The sequence below is a fragment of the Rhipicephalus microplus genome, chromosome 2, assembly GCF_043290135.1.
Source record: "Rhipicephalus microplus isolate Deutch F79 chromosome 2, USDA_Rmic, whole genome shotgun sequence".
NCBI lineage: Eukaryota > Metazoa > Arthropoda > Arachnida > Ixodida > Ixodidae > Rhipicephalus > Rhipicephalus microplus.
The window spans coordinates 126,625,292-126,644,718 of record NC_134701.1 but is presented as its reverse complement, the minus strand read 5'-3'; the positions used below and the strand labels follow the sequence as shown (position 1 = coordinate 126,644,718).

Genomic DNA, 19,427 nt, shown 5'->3' with positions numbered 1-19,427 from the left:
CCTGACAAGACAGGAGTTCGTCGTTTTGAGTCAAGGAAACACCTTTAGCAGGCCTGACTCCGCAGAGTTTGTAGGTCGCAGTTCAAAGGATATAGCAAGTTTTTGTTGAAACAGGAACGGTGTCTACACTGGTCGCAAGATCCCGATAAAGGTTATTCTTCCTCCTTTTTTATTATTATTATGAGTATGTCATCATCATCATAATCATTGTCATTATTATTATTATTATTATTATTATTATTATTATTATTATTATTATTATTATTATTATTATTATTACTGTTGTTGTTGTTGTTGTTGTTGTTGTTGTTGTTGTTGTTGTTGTTGTTGTTGTTGTTGTTGTTGTTGTTGTTGTTGTTGTTGTTGTTGTTGTTGTTGTTGTTGTTGTTGTTGTTGTTGTTGTTGTTGTTGTTGTTGTTGTTGTTGTAACGCCATAAGGCACGGTAATTCGACTGGAAATGACAAAGAAGATCACTACCATAAAACTAGGGATGTTTGAAAAAAATCTGCTAGAGTGGAAATGATTGTCCAGGAGAGGAGCTGTAGCCACCGCAAGATGAGGGCTGTGGCAGCCATCTTACTTGGAACCTGATGAGCGGTTGGCGTCCGGCGATTGAGTAGGAGCGGTTTTTTTTAAACCTCCTTGGATAGAACATGTTGACTCCCCGCGCACTTCAGAGATTGGACAACGGTTAACGAAATCTCTCAAAGGGATTGAATTATAGTTGACCAAGGACAACGCCTGGGAAGGCAGCAAGAGCCTATAGGTCACAGGTCCTCCATTCGTGCTCCAACGCCACACTTTTCCTGGCGCAATAGCAACCAGAATCATTCTAACAGAACAAGAAAATTTTAACAGATATTCTTGAGATACGGGTGGTAAGCCGAAGAAGTACGCGAAACCAGAGAAGGTCCAACAGGCACCAAATGAGACACAACGAGCCCAACGATCATCGTTGCATTTTCCTGGCGTTTCAGCCTTTAATGAGTCGTCAGTAAGGCTCCCACTTTCCCGGCCTCTTAGCGGTATGAATAAAGAGCTTAATATTGATACGTGTATGGAACTGTCGCCCCGACACAGCTGAATTGGCACCCAAATGAAGAAGACGACAACGTGGTTGTAGTGGGTTGAACTCTCGAGCTTCTCCCGTTGGCCTGCTTGACTCTGTGCTCTCTAAGCCATTAGCAAGACCAGCTCTCGGTGAATAAATCTTCCCCGTAACAATATGTAAAGAGATTCGGTGGTACTAGCTTATATTGGTTACCTTCCTCTCTGATTATGCGGAGTGCGCGTTTTCAGGAAACCTTGAGGATTAGATTACATATCACGAGTTGCGTATTCGTGGGCTTCTGCGAATTTCCGGGCGAAACAAGCAGGGTGTATTGGTAATTACTCGAACTCAATTATTCGCTAATGAAGAACACTAACATTCTTTTTATTATTAATCATTACAAATTATTTTGTCACTGATTGTTGTTTTATCGAAATTTTGTAACTGTGGCGAGAATCGCTAAGAAATCGCATTTTTTGAATATTTTTTATCTTGTCATGACCTTATTGCACACTCGCACTATCCGCTGGCTTGAATGCCAAATACCGTGACAGAAATGAGTTGCGTCAAGTCGTCAACTCGCCCAAATGGTTAGACCGTGCACCGTAACCAGTGTACTATCGCAGTGGACTGTGCCTAAACGAGTCAACTAGCCCAAATCACTACACTGTGCCACCACTCCAAACTCTTTTACCCTAAAAGAGTTGATTAGACCATACCGGTGGTTAACTGGTTTGCGCTAGTCGATCCTTTAAGCCAGGGGAATCGGCCGCAGAGGTACGATTGCCTTATGGTGCTCGGCTTCCCACCAGAACTTCGCGGCTTCGTTCTCCACGCGAAGCCGCGGCTGGCAAGCACAGTGATAAAGGCCGTGTGTGCTGCGACGTCACAGCACGTTAACGAACATAGGTTGGTCGAAAGATCCAGATCCCTTCATTACCGCATGCCTCATAATCAAATCATGGCTTCCGCGTGTAAAACGCGAAATGTATTATTATTTAGGCAAAGACTTAAACCAGAAATTGACCTCGCAAGGCTGTTTTTTTTTTATTGCGGATCATGTATGCGCGTCTATCACCGTGTCACAATAGATGTGCAAAAACATCCCTTTTTTTTTCGAGGAAACTTATTTCACGTCAGACAAACGAAAAAAAATGTCCGGGGCCTTCGCGTAGCCAGGGAGAATCGGACTGTTGCAAATTTTAACCCTTCTCATCCCAGGGTAATTTTTCCAACTTACGTCTGTAACACCCGCTGACATACAAATGCACGTACGAACATAGATGAAGTATGATTGAGCTCCACGAAAAAAAGAATATCGCTATGCTGCTGGTCAACGGGGGTGCTCTTCTTATCACTTTCGAGTTTCCTCTCTAATCTACACAGATGGCCAAGAAAGTAGTTGACGATTTCCCTTTGCCTTGTTAAAAGGAGACAATCATAGTTTCTGTAAGATTATTTCAGTCAGCGCGTAGAGTCGACTAAAGTAAAATTCATGGCAAAAAATAAAATAAAAAGAAACCTACGTATAAATTTACAGTACAAGCTGTACAGTAATTCACTTAAGCTACTGACGTACTCTTCAATTAGGTACCTGGCTGCAAAACGAAAAAAGAAACTGCGCCCAACGTGGGGCTCGAACCCACGACCCTGAGATTAAGAGTCTCATGCTCTACCGACTGAGCTAGCCGGGCGATCAGGCGTCATCGTTGAAATATTCTGTCAAAAGAGTCGCAACATGAAAAAAAAATTCAGAGGAAGATAGTTGCTTCTGTTTCCACTCTCTCTCTCTCTCTCCGCATGCACATAAACGCACTGGTCGCGTGCACGCAAAGGAAGGCGGCACAGGCGAAGGCACCGCGCCGTGCTCCCGACCGGGTTGCAGAAATTAGGTGCCTTTTCTCAACTTCTAAACACTACCACTACACCTGCCTCACCGCTGCGAGGAATTACTATAGCTACAGGTGAACTGTTTACACTTCGCCGACAGGCTTGATGTCAGGTTTCGAGAAACGTATTCATACTGGTAGTCCTTTTTCCACATTTATGTTTTAACACACGCTGGCCAAATAAGGTGCTTCACGAAAAAAAAAACTTCAGACCAGTCACGCTTTCGCAGCTCACTAACATACTAAGAAAAAAAAAAATAGGGCTGCTGCGCTCTATACTCGGGGACCACTTTTTGTGGCAATCAAGGGAAAGCTACCGGGCCGGAGCTACTGCTCGTGTACGCCTCCGCGAAGTAGTACGGTTCGGCTCGCGTTTCGAATGACGGCTGAGTTCAGGTAAGCCTACTGCACAAAACTTGATACGACTGCTTCTAAGTGAAGTCCGAGCATCTCCTTCGGCGAGTCGTCGGAATAGCTGGACGGCGACGCACGCTTACCTAAAGACGAAGGCGCCATTCTGACTGTGAGGTGCACCTAAAACGTGCGATGCTGTCAGACGCGCAAAAACGCGAAGCGACTTTTCGGAAATCAACAACAGGTATGAATATTTGCTCGGTGCATGCAGCGTCTCTACAAACAACATCCAGTAGAAAATAATGATTTTATTTTTTATTATTTTTACGTGGAAAACATGGGCGCATTCGTGGCACTATAATCTACCGCGGTGGGCCACCTACTTTGGTTTCGTAGCACTCCCTTCATCGCCACATAAAGTTGTCCCTGAGTATAATAATGTCAAGCCTCAGAAATTGACTTCTTTAATCATTCACGTCCTTTTTACTTTCACTTCGATTTCACAGACCATTGCTATAGTATGCAATACAAAACTGCATTCACTGTCTCTATTTTATATATGTTTTTGTATATCTTTCTCTCTCCGTACATATATCTCTCTGTGTGTGTTTACCTTTTTCTCCCTTCACCACACTTCAGAAACTCATCTTCAAGGCGCTTTTTAAAACGCTCTCGTGATCACATTTAGTCGTGATCACGTCTTGGGAAAACGAACCCTTTATATTGAGCCACCTAGCTAATTCGAGGAGCTCGCCATGTACAGAATGTAATTAAACTCTCTTTTAAGTTCGCCTTTCTGCTGCCTCGACACATTCATCCCGGATCTCCAGTGCCTGTAAAAGCCGGTCGCAAAACACCGGTTTAAGAGTATTATCGGCAAGCAGGGCTATGCGTGTGCTTTGCTGCCTTACCGTGACAATAATTACCATGACCCTTGCCACAGTTATCACCGAAGCTTTTCTCACATCACAGCATGCAAGCACCACGAATTCGGAAAGCCTCCTTTCTGTACTCATTAAGGCACGATTCCTTGGCAAATTAGTGATTTGCCGTGATAAAGTTAAATATTATTTATCGTTAACAGAGTACATTATCGCAAATAAGCAAAGTAGGTGGAGTCACTACACGTTTTGAACGCTCTAGTTGTGATGATGTGGTGGGTATCCAGTGTCTATAAGTTGTAGTCCCGGACATCGGGTCTGGGTGCTGGCCAGCGCAGAACTCCGCAGCGGTTAGCAGGCGCCATAGCGTTTTTTCCCGGTGCACATCCGAAGGCTTCTGCAAAGTGCACCATCTGGCGGAGGGGCAGGTTGACCCGTTGCTCCGCCGGCAGCCGGCGCCAGCTGCTGTACTCGTGTGCGCGGTGCGTGCGGTCGCTGAGCTCGCAGTTGTCGAGCGCGTAATACAGGAAGAAGAGCTGCTCGGCCGAAACGTTGGGGAGGGAAACGAACCGAAAGTCAAATCGCCAGATGCGATCCACTCGAAGCATCTCCTGCGACCAGCAGAGACAACCACATCATGTGTCACGCTTAATATTAGTCGAACTTCTATGCTATAGTGGCTGATCCGAGTTCTCGTGTGATCTGAAATCCAGACGCATTCAAGCAGCAATGCATTTATTCTGTGGACTTTTATGCACGAAGTTGTTCATAGTGACAGCACGTGCCACTGCTTCGTTTATTGTTTGCATGGAACTAAGCTTTATTGAACTGCACAATACCCCTTCTAGCACCATTGGTACGTTGCTGTAATAGACCGTGATGGGTGATACAAACTTCTGAGCTGCCGAGCGAGAAAATTAAACCTCTAATCCACATTCACGGTCGCTTTTTTTTTTCATTTACGAAGTGCGATATATAATCTCATTGGCCTTCCATGGTTATCGTGGATACCTCTGGACTCATACCATGATCATCATCATCAATGCCAGCTGCCCGACTGTGCCTACTGCATGTAAGTAAAAGCTTCTCGCATGTTTCTCTAATTACCCAGGTCTGGTGTTTGCTGCAGCCACATTATCCCGTAAATTTCCCGCTGATGTGCCCCCCTTTCTGGCACCCGCAGCCCCGTTTGCGGTTTCTTGGAATTCCTGTCTGTCACACTTGATGGCCATAATTTTTCTTGGCTTCTCGCACATACCATGCCTATGACGATTTCTTCCCGATTTCTGCTAAGGTATATGATTGGGGCACTAAAAATGCACCTGATATGTGGCGTGGAGTGAGCGATGATGTAAATTAACGAGCATCTATAGTATGTATACAGTAAGTATCGTCGACCATAACGAGGGAAGGGCGATTCAGAAAAGCTGTTTGTGTTGCCTCATGGAAAATCAGTGGTAACAAAATGAGGATGTCCTTCTTTTCGGTACTAGCTCATAAAGTATCGTGCGTTATAAACAGGCCGACGTTTTTAGAAGTTCCGCGAATGCTCTTTCACCTAAGTTGAATATTATTCTAGATAATAATCGTTTTAGGAGCCTGAGCAGTGTTGTTCCGAAAAAAAAAAGCTGTTAATGAATACATCTATATTGTCACGGGGTCGTGACGTGGCCGAAGACAGGAGACTTCTTGTTATAATTTAACTGTTTATTTGGGCGAACCTGTGCCCGGTAAACAGAAAGTCCAATTACAGCAGCAGTCTCGCACAGATAGCAGTCTCAAACTGATAGCGGCGAACGGAGCGTCGGCCTTCGATCAACAACTGACAAGCGGCGAAGCGCGTCGGCATTTATACTCCCGCCGTCGAATGTTCTAGTGCTATCGCTGGCGGCGGCGTGCGTTCCAGAACAATCTGTACCATTCGCACAGTGGGCGTGATCTTATCGAAATGATCTACTACAGTCCGGAACCCTCTAGAAAACTGCAGGCGCGGTTTGCGCTGAGAATCGTGTGGTGTTTTGGGACGATAACAAAAACTTGGGAAATGGAACGTGGCATTGCCCCCCTCTGAAAAAGGCATCGTCTCGATGCTTTAACTAAAGATGAAGGTACAATAATAATGCAAGAAAGTACAATGAATAAATTACGATACAACAATAATACAAAAAACACTGTTCCAGTTTGTTAACGCGCATGAAACGGCTTGAGGCGTGCGACATGGACGACGTCAGGTCGCGATCGGCGTCGTTGAGAGTTCGTGATGCCGTCGGGGACAACCTCGTAATCAAGTGGGCCGAGACGTCGAACCACCCTGTACGGTCCGAAGTACCGTCGCAGAAGCTTTTCACTTAGTCCACGTCGGCGTATCGGCGTCCACACCCAAACACGTTCACCGGGCTGGTATTCCACGAAGCGTCGTCGAAGGTTGTAACGGTGGCTGTCGGTCGTCTGTTGATTCTTGATACGGAGCCGCGCAAGTTGTCGGGCTTCTTCGGCGCGATGAAGGTACTCGCTCACATCGAGGTTTTCTTCGTCGGTGACGTTGGGTAACATGGCATCGAGCGTCGTTGCCGGGCTCCTTCCGTAGACCAATTTGTATGGAGATATCTGCGTCGTCTCCTGCACCGCCGTGTTGTATGCGAAGGTCACATACGGAAGAATGGCATCCCACGTCTTGTGTTCGACATCGACGTACATTGACAGCATGTCGGCGATCGTCTTGTTAAGCCGCTCGGTGAGGCCGTTGGTCTGTGGGTGGTACGCTGTCGTCCGGCGGTGGTTTGTTTGGCTGTATGCCAAGATCGCTTGAGTTAAGTCGGCAGTGAATGCCGTTCCTCTGTCGGTGATAAGGACCTCCGGGGCGCCGTGACGTAGGACGATATTTTCGACGAAGAACTTAGCTACCTCGGATGCACTGCCTTTTGGCAGGGCTTTTGTCTCGGCGTAGCGGGTGAGGTAGTCGGTGGCTACCACGATCCACTTGTTTCCGAAAGCCGACGTCGGGAACGGCCCCAATAGGTCCATACCAATCTGCTGGAAAGGTCGGCAAGGTGGATCAATTGGCTGCAGAAGTCCCGCTGGCCTTGTCGGCGGTGTCTTGCGTCGCTGACAGTCCCGGCATGTCCTCACATAACGAGTGACGTCGGTTGTAAGACGCGGCCAGTAGTACCTTTCTTGTATCCTCGCGAGCGTGCGAGAAACACCGAGGTGCCCTGCCGTCGGATCGTCGTGCAGGGCCTGCAGAAGTTCTGGTCGCAGAGCTGAAGGCACCACAAGGAGATACTTAGCCCGAAGCGGTGAAAAGTTTTTCTTTTGTAGAAGACCGTTTCGTAGAAAAAACCACGCAAGTGCGCGCTTGAATACCTTCGGGACTTCGGCGGTCCTGCCTTCGAGGTATTCTATTAGGGCCTTAAGTTCCGGGTCGGCCCGCTGTTGTTCAGCGAAGTCGTCGGTAGTTATCGTTCCCAAGAAGTAGTCGTCATCCGGGTCGTCGGGTGGTGGTTGGTCGACAGGCGCACGAGAGAGACAGTCGGCGTCGGAGTGTTTTTTGCCGGACTTGTAAATGACAGTAATGTCATATTCTTGAAGTCTCAGGCTCCATCGTGCGAGGCGACCTGAAGGGTCCTTCAAAGTGGCTAGCCAACACAAGGCGTGGTGGTCGCTCACAACTTTGAAGGGCCTGCCATAGAGGTATGGGCGAAATTTCGACGTAGCCCAGATGATGGCGAGGCACTCCTTTTCTGTTGTGGAATAATTTGCTTCTGCTTTGGATAGCGATCGGCTGGCGTAACTAATAACCCTTTCAAGTCCGTCAGCCCTCTGCACAAGAACGGCGCCAAGACCTACGCTGCTTGCGTCAGTATGTATTTCTGTCTCGGCGAATTCGTCGAAATGGGCAAGTAACGGAGGCGTCTGGAGGCGATGTTTAAGCTCCTGGAAAGCGTGTTCCTGTGGCGTTTCCCACTTGAACTCCACGTCGGCCTTGGTAAGGTTAGTGAGAGGATCGGCGATGCGGGCGAAGTTTTTCACGAACCGCCTATAATAGGCGCACAGGCCCAGAAATCGGCGCACGGCTTTCTTGTCAGTGGGCGGCGGGAATTCGGCGATGGCGGCTGTTTTCCGTGGATCAGGACGAACTCCAGACTTGCTGATAACGTGCCCCAGAAACAAGAGCTCCTCATACGCGAATCTGCACTTTTCTGGCTTCAGTGTGAGTCCGGAAGTCTTGATGGCTTGAAGTACAGCTTCAAGGCGCCGAAGATGCTCGTCGAAACTCGAGGAAAACACGACGACGTCGTCCAAGTACACAAGGCAAGTCTGCCACTTCAATCCTGCCAGTACTGTATCCATAACGCGTTGAAAAGTTGCAGGCGCTGAGCAAAGGCCGAAGGGCATCACCTTAAACTCGAAGAGGCCGTCCGGTGTTATAAACGCCGTCTTCTCTCGGTCTCTTTCGTCGACTTCGATTTGCCAATAGCCAGTCTTGAGGTCCATTGACGAAAAGTACTTGGCGTTATGGAGCCGATCAAGTGCGTCGTCTATTCGTGGGAGAGGATACACGTCCTTTCTTGTGATTTTGTTCAGGCGGCGATAATCGACGCAGAAACGTAGGGTCCCATCCTTTTTTTTCACTAACACCACGGGGGATGCCCATGGGCTCTTGGACGGCTGGATAATATCATCCCGCAGCATTTCATCAACTTGTCTCTTGATGGCCTCACGTTCTCGCGTCGAAACCCTGTACGGACTCTGACGGAGTGGTCTGGCATTTTCTTCGGTTATGATGCGATGTTTCGTGATTGGGGTCTGCCGAATTTTCGATGACGACGAAAAGCAATCTTCGTATTGCAGGAGCAGGGCCTTGAGCTGTTCTTGCTTATCGTTCGGAAGTCTGGGATTGACGTCGAAAGCTATGGGAGGGGCTTGGTTCCTCTGAGCAGGTTCCGCAGAATCGGCGAGGGTGAAAGCGCTGGTGGCTTCGACAATTTCTTCGATGTATGCGACCGTTGTTCCTTTGTTCACATGTTTGTACTCATTGCTGAAATTTGTGAGCAAAACCGTTGCTTTGCCTCCCCGCAACTCTGCAATTCCTCTTGCGACGCAAATATTTCGGGTGACCAACAGATGCTGACTGCCTTCAACGACGCCTTCGAAGTCAGGTGATTCAGGAGCGCCGACTGAAATAATGACGCTTGAGCGAGGCGGAATGGTGACTTGTTCTTCCAGCACATTCAAGGCATGGTGTCCAGACGGCGTGCGCGGCGGTAGTGCTTCTTCTGTGGATAACGTTATCGACTTTGTTTTTAGGTTGATGACAGCACCATGGAGGCATAAGAAGTCCATGCCAAGGATGACATCTCTCGAGCAACGCTGTAGGACTACGAAGTCTGTAGGATAAATACGGCCGTTAATGGTGACTCTCGCTGTGCAGATTCCTGAAGGCGTTACGAGATGACCTCCGGCTGTGCGGATTTCAGGGCCTTTCCAAGCTGTCGTAACTTTCTTTAACTTCGCGGCGAACGACCCACTGATGACAGAATAGTCGGCTCCAGTATCGACGAGAGCGGTCACACTGTGGCCGTCGATAAGAACGTCGAGGTCGCTAATTCGCCGTCTCGCATTACAGTTAGGGCGTGGCGTCGGGTCACGGCTGCGTCGGCTTGTTCCGCTGCTTCCCTGTTGCGTCGTCAGGCCACCTTCGGTAAGTGAGCCTTCGCCGTCAGGGCTTTGCCTGTTTGGCGTTGTGTTCGGAAAGCTCCGTCGCGGCGTCGTCGTCGTCGGAGGAGGATCTTCGGTAGTTCGTCGCACAGCAACCGCACCTCCACCGGTTGCTGCCCTTAGTTTCCCGGATACGGGCTAGGAGACCGGCCCCGCGTTGGGCCAGAGTACTGTCGGTGGTGCGGTGACGTGCGGCGGCTGGGCGATGGCGAACGCGAAGGGCTTCGTGGTGTCCACCGAGTTCCTGTCAGGTAGTCGGCGATGTCACGTGGTCGTTCTCCTGGCTGTGGACGCGGTGCGTTGACGGCGAAGCCACGCAGTCCCATCTGTCGGTACTGGCAACGGCGGTATGTGTGTCCGGCCTCACCGCAGTGGTAGCAGAGCGGGCGATGGTCAGGGGTGCGCCAGACGTCAGTCTTCCTCGGTGCACTGCGCTGGGCCGCTGGCGAACGGTATGACGTCGGTGGGGGTGGTGGCGGCGGTGGCGTCTGTCGACGGAAGTGCGATGGGGCGGCGTTTTGGCGTGGACGGGGAGGAGCGTTGTGGCGCAGTGCAGCGGCGTAGCTCATAGCTTCCGGCTCGGGCAGCGGTGCGTGGGGAATTTGAAGCGATTGCCGAACTTCTTCTCGCACAATGTCGGCGATCGAATCCACTTGAGGCTGCGCCGAAGGCAACAGCTTGCGCAGCTCTTCCCGCACGATCGCTCGGATCGTTTCACGCAGGTCTCCGTAGTTACTGACTTGAGCAGCAGCGCAGTCTGCAGTCAGGCGACGATTATACTGTCTGGTGCGCATGTCCAGGGTCTTTTCAATAGTGGTCGCTTCGGCTACGAATTCTTGGACGGTTTTCGGTGGGTTTCTTATCAGCCCCGCGAAGAGCTCCTGTTTGACCCCTCGCATGAGGAAACGAACTTTCTTTTCCTCAGGCATGTCTGGGTCAGCGTGACGGAATAGGCGGGTCATCTCCTCTGTGAAAATTCCAACCTTTTCGTTTGGTAGCTGAACCCGGGTCTCGAGTAGAGCAGCGGCCCTCTCTTTGCGAGCGACGCTTGCGAACGTTTGAAGAAATGCGCCGCAGAAGACATCCCACGTTCGGAGCGTGGACTCCCGATTCTCTAGCCAGGTCCTTGCGGTGTCTTCCAGGTAGAAGTACACACGACGGAGCTTTTCTTCATTGTCCCAGTGGTTGAGGGCGGCCACACGGTCGTATGTTTCTAGCCAGGTTTCCGGGTCTTCGAACGATGACCCATGGAAAATTGGTGGTTCCCGGGGTTGATGCATGACCATCGTGGGCTGGGAAGCTGCGGTTGTCATTGTCGCTGCAGTCGCGGTCATGGCTTTGGTCTTCCGCGGCTTGTCGTGTAGAAGCCCGTACTCCGGTGGTAGCCCTTGCTGTCGGCGGCTTGTTCGCTGCTCCTGGTTGGCGTTGGTGTCTTCTCCGCGACGTGGGCTGGGTTCACGGCTTGACGGGGGCGTCCGGTACATGAACGAAGCAGCACCTCCACCAGATGTCACGGGGTCGTGACGTGGCCGAAGACAGGAGACTTCTTGTTATAATTTAACTGTTTATTTGGGCGAACCTGTGCCCGGTAAACAGAAAGTCCAATTACAGCAGCAGTCTCGCACAGATAGCAGTCTCAAACTGATAGCGGCGAACGGAGCGTCGGCCTTCGATCAACAACTGACAAGCGGCGAAGCGCGTCGGCATTTATACTCCCGCCGTCGAATGTTCTAGTGCTATCGCTGGCGGCGGCGTGCGTTCCAGAACAATCTGTACCATTCGCACAGTGGGCGTGATCTTATCGAAATGATCTACTACAGTCCGGAACCCTCTAGAAAACTGCAGGCGCGGTTTGCGCTGAGAATCGTGTGGTGTTTTGGGACGATAACAAAAACTTGGGAAATGGAACGTGGCAATATCACACATGCAAGACACTGAACACTTATTACCTCCACTGTTCCATAATCTCTGTACTGGGCTTATCGTGTTCGTCACTAAAACACGGACTGTAAATTAATCACAGCCTCCCTATATCCAAGCTGTATTTTTTTTTAATTTTGGAAATACGTTAAAATAAAAGTATTAGTTTACAAAGAGTTAAAACCGTGACCACAAGACAACGTTACGCCCTCATCGTCATTATTGAGGAGGTCCGCTAAAGTACTCGCGCACCTTGAAAGCTGCGAAGGCGAGTCCTAGGGCGGCTGTCTGTGCCAGTATGGCGAACCCTGTTTCTTCGCCTTCCTGTCCTTCACCGTCCCACAGCACTTCCGAAGCTCGCGGCTGGAGCTGTGACGGCAGCGACTGTGCATCCTTCGCCAGGCACTTGCGCAGCCTAGCTAGTGATCGCTGAGACTGCGGCGTCATCGCCGAAGGCCCGTCACACTGACCATCTTCCACGCTGACTAGGGGAACCAGTGCGCGGAAGAGGCGAGTGGCCACCCGGGACAAGTGAAATGCGAGCATCGTGCTGTTCTCGGGCACAGAAACGTTCACGAGACCAGGAGGCACGAAGACCGTCTGTAGAGATTTTATCAACCTGCAGTGCGAAACCGTGTAGTATTATGTATCACCCGGCCGGTGACTTTTTTCGGCCTCATCGTGTGTGTGACCATCTCAACTCATTAAGTGTCGAAGCATTTTTTTTCATCAATTGTTGCGACGTATGCACAGTTTGGACAGTCGGCAAATGCCAAAATGAGCCGCGCACACCTCATCTGTGCAGGAATTTGTTATAAATTGCCTGATCGCATAACGCTAACCGTCAAAATTGTTAGCTCGTCGTTCAGCATTATTCTTCATTCAGTTTCTTTACGTTGTCATGCAGCTGCTTGACGAAGCGCAATTGCTGCACTTTATTCTACCCTCATAGCTCAAATAAACAAATAAATAATATCTGTACGTCAACAAATATGAGTTAAGGGAAGCCGTTACTGAGTTACAGCTTTTGTTTTGTCTTTTTTTTTCAGCCATGACTCGGCAAGGTTAGTTTACTGACCTGGGGTTCGATTCGCACAGCATCCCTTGATCCCTTGGTGATATTTCTTGCATTGTTTGCTTCAGGTACATGGCCTGGTAGGTTTCCCACGTTGCCAATAAGGCTGGCACGAGTTGGGACTTTTTCAATCGCCTTCTCGAAGCCAGCAAATCACGCAAACTCTTGCAGGCACGGTCATTTCTCGGAGTTTTCTTGAAAGAAACGTGAACAAACTTGTAGTGGTTCAACTTCTTCTCCATGAAACTTAGAGTCTTCTCCGAAATCCACGCAAGGTGGCGCAAGTTTCTGGGAAAAAAATCTTCCATTTGAAGCAGCCAGAAGCGTCTCGCAAGGGTAAGCGTTTTCATTTTCTTAAACACAGTCGCCTGCACGTTTTCCAGGCAGGGTGGCGCCACGGCTTCTGCAAGACGCATACAGAGGAGCCACTTCAAGTCCTCCCGCACCACTCGTCCAGTGAATTCGACACTGAACAGGTGTCTCATGTTCACGAGGTGTTCTGGTAGAAGCAGGGCTAGCCTGACGAGCAAACGGAAGCCAAGATAGTTAAGGAAATGCTGCACGTCTAAGTTGTGCGTGAATCGGACCAGCCCTCCGAGAATCGCGTCGGAGTTCCTTACAATCACGGTAGTGTTCGGATTGATGTCTCCGTTGAACACAGCAGTGACGAATGCACGTACGCTGTAGTCAATGTGCTTCAGTTTTCTCGCCCGACAAGTCCGGGAGGTGACTGGCTTGTCGGTGACCTTCGAGAGACCTTTGAATATTTCCATGATCTGTGTCGTCAAGTTGGCAGCCATGCTTGTTTGGTTAAACTCCATAGCTACTTCCCGAATTGCTTCAACGAACATGCGCTTGACTCCTGGACGCGACTCGTCACCGCTGAAGAAAAGCGAGCGAGGCAGTTCCAACTCCACGATGCTCAGATTTGTGGTTCTTTCAGTGCCAACTACAACCCTTAAAAGTGCTGTAACGCCGTATTTACGCGCGATTATGCCGGCGGTCCTCCAGACTTCGACCGAACCCATAGAGCCAATAAATGGCCACGTCCTCATAGGTAACGCTGAAAAAACTTGAGACCTTATAAAAGCCGAAGAGTGCTGATGGGTAGACATGCACGTCTTATACAGAAATCTAGGCAAACGTGTTTCTTCATTTTTCTTTAGCAGTATGTAGTCTGTGAGCATAGAAGACATATATTCATCAACTACTGTATCCACAGAAGCCGAGACTCCGAGTGCCATGGCGGACAAGGATATTTTGCTTTCCCACTTGCTACACACATGCTGATAAAAGTTGTCGCATGGTGAGGCATCCTCGTTTATCGCGCCATTGATGTAAGCGGCCTCCTGCAAACAGAAATCGGAGGAACACAAGTACGATCTTGTCAAAGGCTTGAGAGTTGTTGTCGTAGTGATTTTACTCCCTGTCGTGTACCATAAAGTTTCGAAGGTCACACCACCGTACGATGGTTCCGTCATGTTCCTAAAATGTATTTGCAAAATGTCTGGGACCTCCTGTCTGCTCGTAGGGTAGACTTCTGCGATCCAAACTAGGCAGGTCAGCGATGCGACCGTAGCCACTGCTATTTTGGTATGGAGCAATCTATCACTTTTTCGGGAAATTCTCGATGACTCGCGAAGTGATGCGGAAATTTCTACGTTGGGCGTGACCCCTGCGTTCGTGTAGACTTCCTCATTGCCCAACAGTCCACAGTGATCCACTGTCTTGACATTTTCGTTGCCCGAATACTCACATTTACCAATTGTCAAGTGATCCGGTGCTACATTCGCTTCTAGGATCATTTCCCAGTTTTTCGCTTTAACCTCAACGGATGCATTACAGTCGTTTTCAAAATTAGACACTTCTTTCCGTTCAGCTGGATGTTTTACATTTGCTGTTAATGAGATCGAAATATCTGGTAAGCCATTGCTATCAACGTTCATCTTGAGGGCCTTTGAAGAAATACTAATTTTACCAGCTACTGCGGTGTCCCCGCTACCATGAACACAGGACGTTGCCTGGATATTCGTATTACTGGTCAGAGCTTTTCGCAAATCAAAAGAACAATTTTCATCCGAAATATCAACCCCATTACGTACATCGACGACGGCTTGCGTTCTATGCTGAGTTCTTCCCTGCTTCCCACAAACCTTGTCTGCAACGATGCTTTTACTGTCCAGTTCCCTGAAGTCGGAAGGCTCTCCTTTTGTGCTTCCTGCAGATAGCTTTCGAGCGTGTGGAGCCCTATCCAGTATCAGTTTCTTCTTTTTCACTTCACGGTCCGAAACGTTGATCGCACGCGGGTGTGGTATCGGGCGCCCCGTTATACCTTGTGCAACCTGCTCGCATACGTTCGCGTCACAAAATGCCGCGCTCTTAGACACACACACTGGTGAGAATGCAGGAACAGCTGACTTAAGACTACTGTCAAAACTCTCAATAACGCGTAAATTGTCGTTAAATCTATTAGCTACTCCGTCCAGCATAATCCTGCATCCTCTGGTGACTGCTCTTGTCCACTTGCGTGCAACATTACATGCTTCATGCGGGCGCTCCATAGAATGCGAAGGATGGCACGAGGTGATGAGTTCAACGCCACTTGTTGCATGTGAGGAAGAGTGTTTGACCTGCATTTCGTGCTCGCGCGCCAGCGACATCATTGCGCTGTCTTGCGAACGCCCGTGTGTCGGCAGTTCCCGAAGCACAGCCTCCCGATTCAAGTCAACCGCCGCACTGGAAAGATAACGCCTTTCAGTTTGGAGTTGTGGTGCCTGTTTCGAAAGGTACGTTTGATACATAACGGTGTGACTAATAGCAGTTAGTGATGTCCGCCTTTTGTAGGCGTTCTCACGGGTGAACAGAGGCGACATGTTGTCGACAGGCTTCTCCTCCGTGTACAATACTGGTCCTGCGTCGTAGTTGAATACTTGCGTTGGCATCACTTGCCTGTTCATCCGATTACTGCTGGAGGGTGGCAACATATTTTCAGGAACAATGCTTTGCGAAATAGCGCCAGCAGGACTGCAACGCCCGTATGTACGATTAGCTGTGTGTACTTCTAGTGAAGGCAAGGACGAGAACGCTTTTGCACTCCTCTCCCTCTGAACATCACTTTCTTTGACATCTAGGAAAACGCCAGCAAAGGTAATATTTTCTTTGAAACCAGTGTCTTTTTGGATGGATGGTTCCAAGTTCCTTCGAAACGAGGGTCGGACGTGAAACAGATTTTTATGATTGCTATCTGATGAGCAAAATGTGCCAGACTTCTCATCTTTACCTTCCTTTTTTAAAGCACACCCCTCGGCTAATACGACACTGTCTTTTTCAGAAGCGAATAACGGGGAAATCCTGTATTCATTTTCATTTACCTCACCAGCTTGTAAGAGCAGAGATCGAATCTGCTCATTTTCTGGATTAATGGTGTCCCGAACACTGTAGTCTGGATGCGTTGCTTCGGTAATAGTGTACGTGTTGCTACCGGAGCCTAACGCCGTAGGAAGTGTGTTCGCCGATTTTCGACATTGAAGTGAACGTGGACGACCAACTTCGTTCATAGTGCCTGAAGATTCTCGACGAAGCTGATAGTTTTGTGTAGCTGAGCCTACGACAGCAAATTTGGCATTCAACATTTGATTGCAATCATCTGCAGGGGCACGTTTTGCGTGAGTCTCGGTCATTGGAGGCAGGCAAATTAGGTTTTCAGTAGAACATGGAATAGAAGCCGAAAACGGGTCAACGCTGACTTCCTGGTGCGGAAGGTTCGTGAGCCTGGGTTCCGAAATGGCGGGCTGCTCTGCGGACTTTGCGCCATCGTAGGAGAAATTAGTTGCCGAATACATCATCGCATCTGCCACCGCGCCTCCGTAATAGGGCTTACCAAAAAGCACAGTCATTAGACCTCCACCAGTCACCAGTCTTGGTCTAATGCTGAATATGAAATCTTTCATCACCGTCTTTGAGCGATGGTGATTCTTCTTTCGATGTTTAAGTTCGGCGCCTTCACCAAGTATTCGCGGTTCAGCTGTTTCTCCCGCTCCTGTGACATCATGGCGATAAAAAAACGTTTCTTCATTCGGAGTTTCTTCGCTGGTATCTTGTGAAGAGTTGTCTTGATCAATGATCGCTATGTGTTCTCGGGATGCAGAACGACGCACAGATGACGACACAGGGCTGTGTTTAGTTGTCTTCGGCACAGTTTCGCCAAGAATCGTGTTCGTTGCTTTATCTACCATGCTCTGCGTTGGCAAGCGTTGACTTTGTTGTCTTGGATGCAGTTCCTGTGTCTTTACACAAGTCGGCCTCTCATAGCCAGCGCACTTCGACGTAACCTAGAAAAAATGAAGACATATAAACATAACAAAACTCGCCCGTCTTCCGCGTCCAACCCTTCATTCACAAGATACCTAAAAGAAAATGCGAAATTGTGGAGCCTAGAATGTGATTGAATGCATTGATCACTTAAGCTATATTTGTGTCGACATCACTATCCATAGTCCGCCGCAATGGTGTAGCGGTTACAGTACTTAGCTACTGACGTACCGGAAAGTCGTGGGTTCCATTCCGGCATTTCAATTGCGGCAAAATGCTGGATGCCCTTATAGTGAGTGAAGCAAACACACGTTACAGAACACCAAACGGTCTAAATTTCCGTATCCTCCACTGCGGCGGGTCTCATCGTTATGGTGTTGGCACGTTAAACCTCTATATCATATATTGATGAGACAATCTATTTCTCAATTTCTCAAAGTTAATTATATGGCTAGTCATGTTTCTGACCTAATCAATGCATGTAAATTACGTAACCAAGATGTACGTTACGCAACCATGGATGGATAAAGTTAATCCTGAGTACCTCGCTGCAATATAATTTATCAGATAGCGGTTCTGGAATATAGAACTGAAAACGCCCGTATAGTCTACCACAAAGGTTACGTATCACACGACCACGTGGCAAAGGCCTCTTCGCGACAATTAGAGCCCCGCAGCGCCCGAGACGCCTCCCACGCTCAATCTGTGGCCTGTTTGTTTAATGACTAGGTAAAAGCGATTTTCACTGTTCACTTTTTTGGGGCGAAGCTTCTTATGCCATGGGCAGTCCTCCCTCGATGTATGTAGGAGTAGTAGAGCGTCGTAGTAGTACGTAGCCTTCTCCACAGCCGGATTAGAGGAGCGGCACGCGCGCACTCATTTGAATAGACCTCTACCGTGGTACGTCACAGTGTGACGTCACCGGTGCACGTGCAAGGTGGTGGTTGGCAAAACACTCCCGCTGGTGGCTGAGTGGGGTGCAGTCACTTGATGCTTGGGGCAAATTTTTTTAAAGCTTAATCATCATCGCACAATGGCAACATTAGCTGTGGTATGTGGTATGTGATAGGTGTGTGGTAAGTGAGTGATGAAATATTTGCCACGCTGGTTGGCTGTTTATCTCAGGTAAGGGAACACACTTGGCGGCCAGTGCAATGAACAGCGGCATCGTCTTCGAAAATGTGCAGTGTTCACTGTGGCGTGTAGTGTGCGTTGAAAGGCATCGACAATATTGGTTCACCTTTACGGACGGTGAAACTGGGAATATGGTGCATGGTGTATGCAGTGTGAATGACGCGATGCGTCCTGTTTGCGAAAACACTGGTATTCGTTGTAGGCCGGTTGCAGTAACTGGTTGTTTATGGACCTTCACTATCTGACATTTTAGTCAAGGTAAAAGTGCATTTGACGCGATCATCTGCGAGTGGGTACATCTCAGCGTATGCGCGGCGTGCAGAAAAATAAAAGAGCATGATCTCCGAGTGATATATACGTAGAAGCGTGGCAGCTTGAGCTAGTTGGTATAAATAACATGACGATAGTTATAGCGCGAGAACAGAAGGACGACACAGAGACCAGAAGGACACGAAGGATAATCAAGATATATACGACTACGCATGAGGTACAAGCATATTGTAGGACTCGCTCGCTGGATTCCGTGCCGACCGGTTGTGCCCTCGCGATCTCCGACGTCAACGAGATGACGTAGGGCTCACCCTACGTCATCTCGTGATGCCGACCTCTGACGACAGTGTAGCTATGACCGACTGGATTTGCTCTACGCCACCTCCTGGCGCCGACAAGAGCTCTCGCAAGTTGTGTCCCGTCCTCGGACTACTGTGACCGTGTTTCCATCTTTCCTATCTCTCCTATCCCCTCGATATGTCGTCGCTCTCTGGTTTACCACCTCACGCCTCTTTCTCTCTCTCTACGACTTTATTCCTATCCTTTTAATCCGTCCTCACCCCCATCCCTTGTGAGCTACTATTGAGGTGTCGCTCGCTGAAGCGGACAGTTACGGGGCTCACTTTTCTGTTCCTTTCTCTCTTAGAGCCACTTAGTAGTAAGCATGTTGTAACGTTGCCCAATCTGCATATACGCTTCACCACGGCTATAACTCGTATTATTGGATACCTGATTTGCGTTTCTTATCTACTTTGTACTTTTACGGCTCAATCCTTATAAAGTGACAATGCGCATTAGAAGTTTGTGTATGTATCAAGCCTAA

At 48.8% G+C, this 19,427-nt stretch overlaps 1 protein-coding gene and 1 non-coding gene across 2 annotated transcripts; both read right to left on the bottom strand.

Moving 5' to 3' along the window:
- Positions 1-2,673: 2,673 nt before the first annotated feature.
- On the bottom strand, positions 2,674-2,746 carry TRNAK-CUU (transfer RNA lysine (anticodon CUU)). Its single transcript has one exon. It is a non-coding gene; the product is annotated as a tRNA-Lys (tRNA).
- A 1,327-nt stretch (positions 2,747-4,073) lies between these two features.
- LOC142791295 (uncharacterized) lies at positions 4,074-17,209 on the bottom strand. Its single transcript, XM_075885464.1, has 3 exons — positions 12,886-17,209; positions 12,067-12,414; positions 4,074-4,787 (listed from the first exon to the last, which is right to left on the bottom strand). The coding sequence occupies exons 1-3, from the start codon at positions 17,122-17,124 to the stop codon at positions 4,467-4,469; spliced, it is 4,908 nt and encodes a 1,635-aa protein (XP_075741579.1). The 5' UTR covers positions 17,125-17,209; the 3' UTR covers positions 4,074-4,466.
- Positions 17,210-19,427: the final 2,218 nt, after the last annotated feature.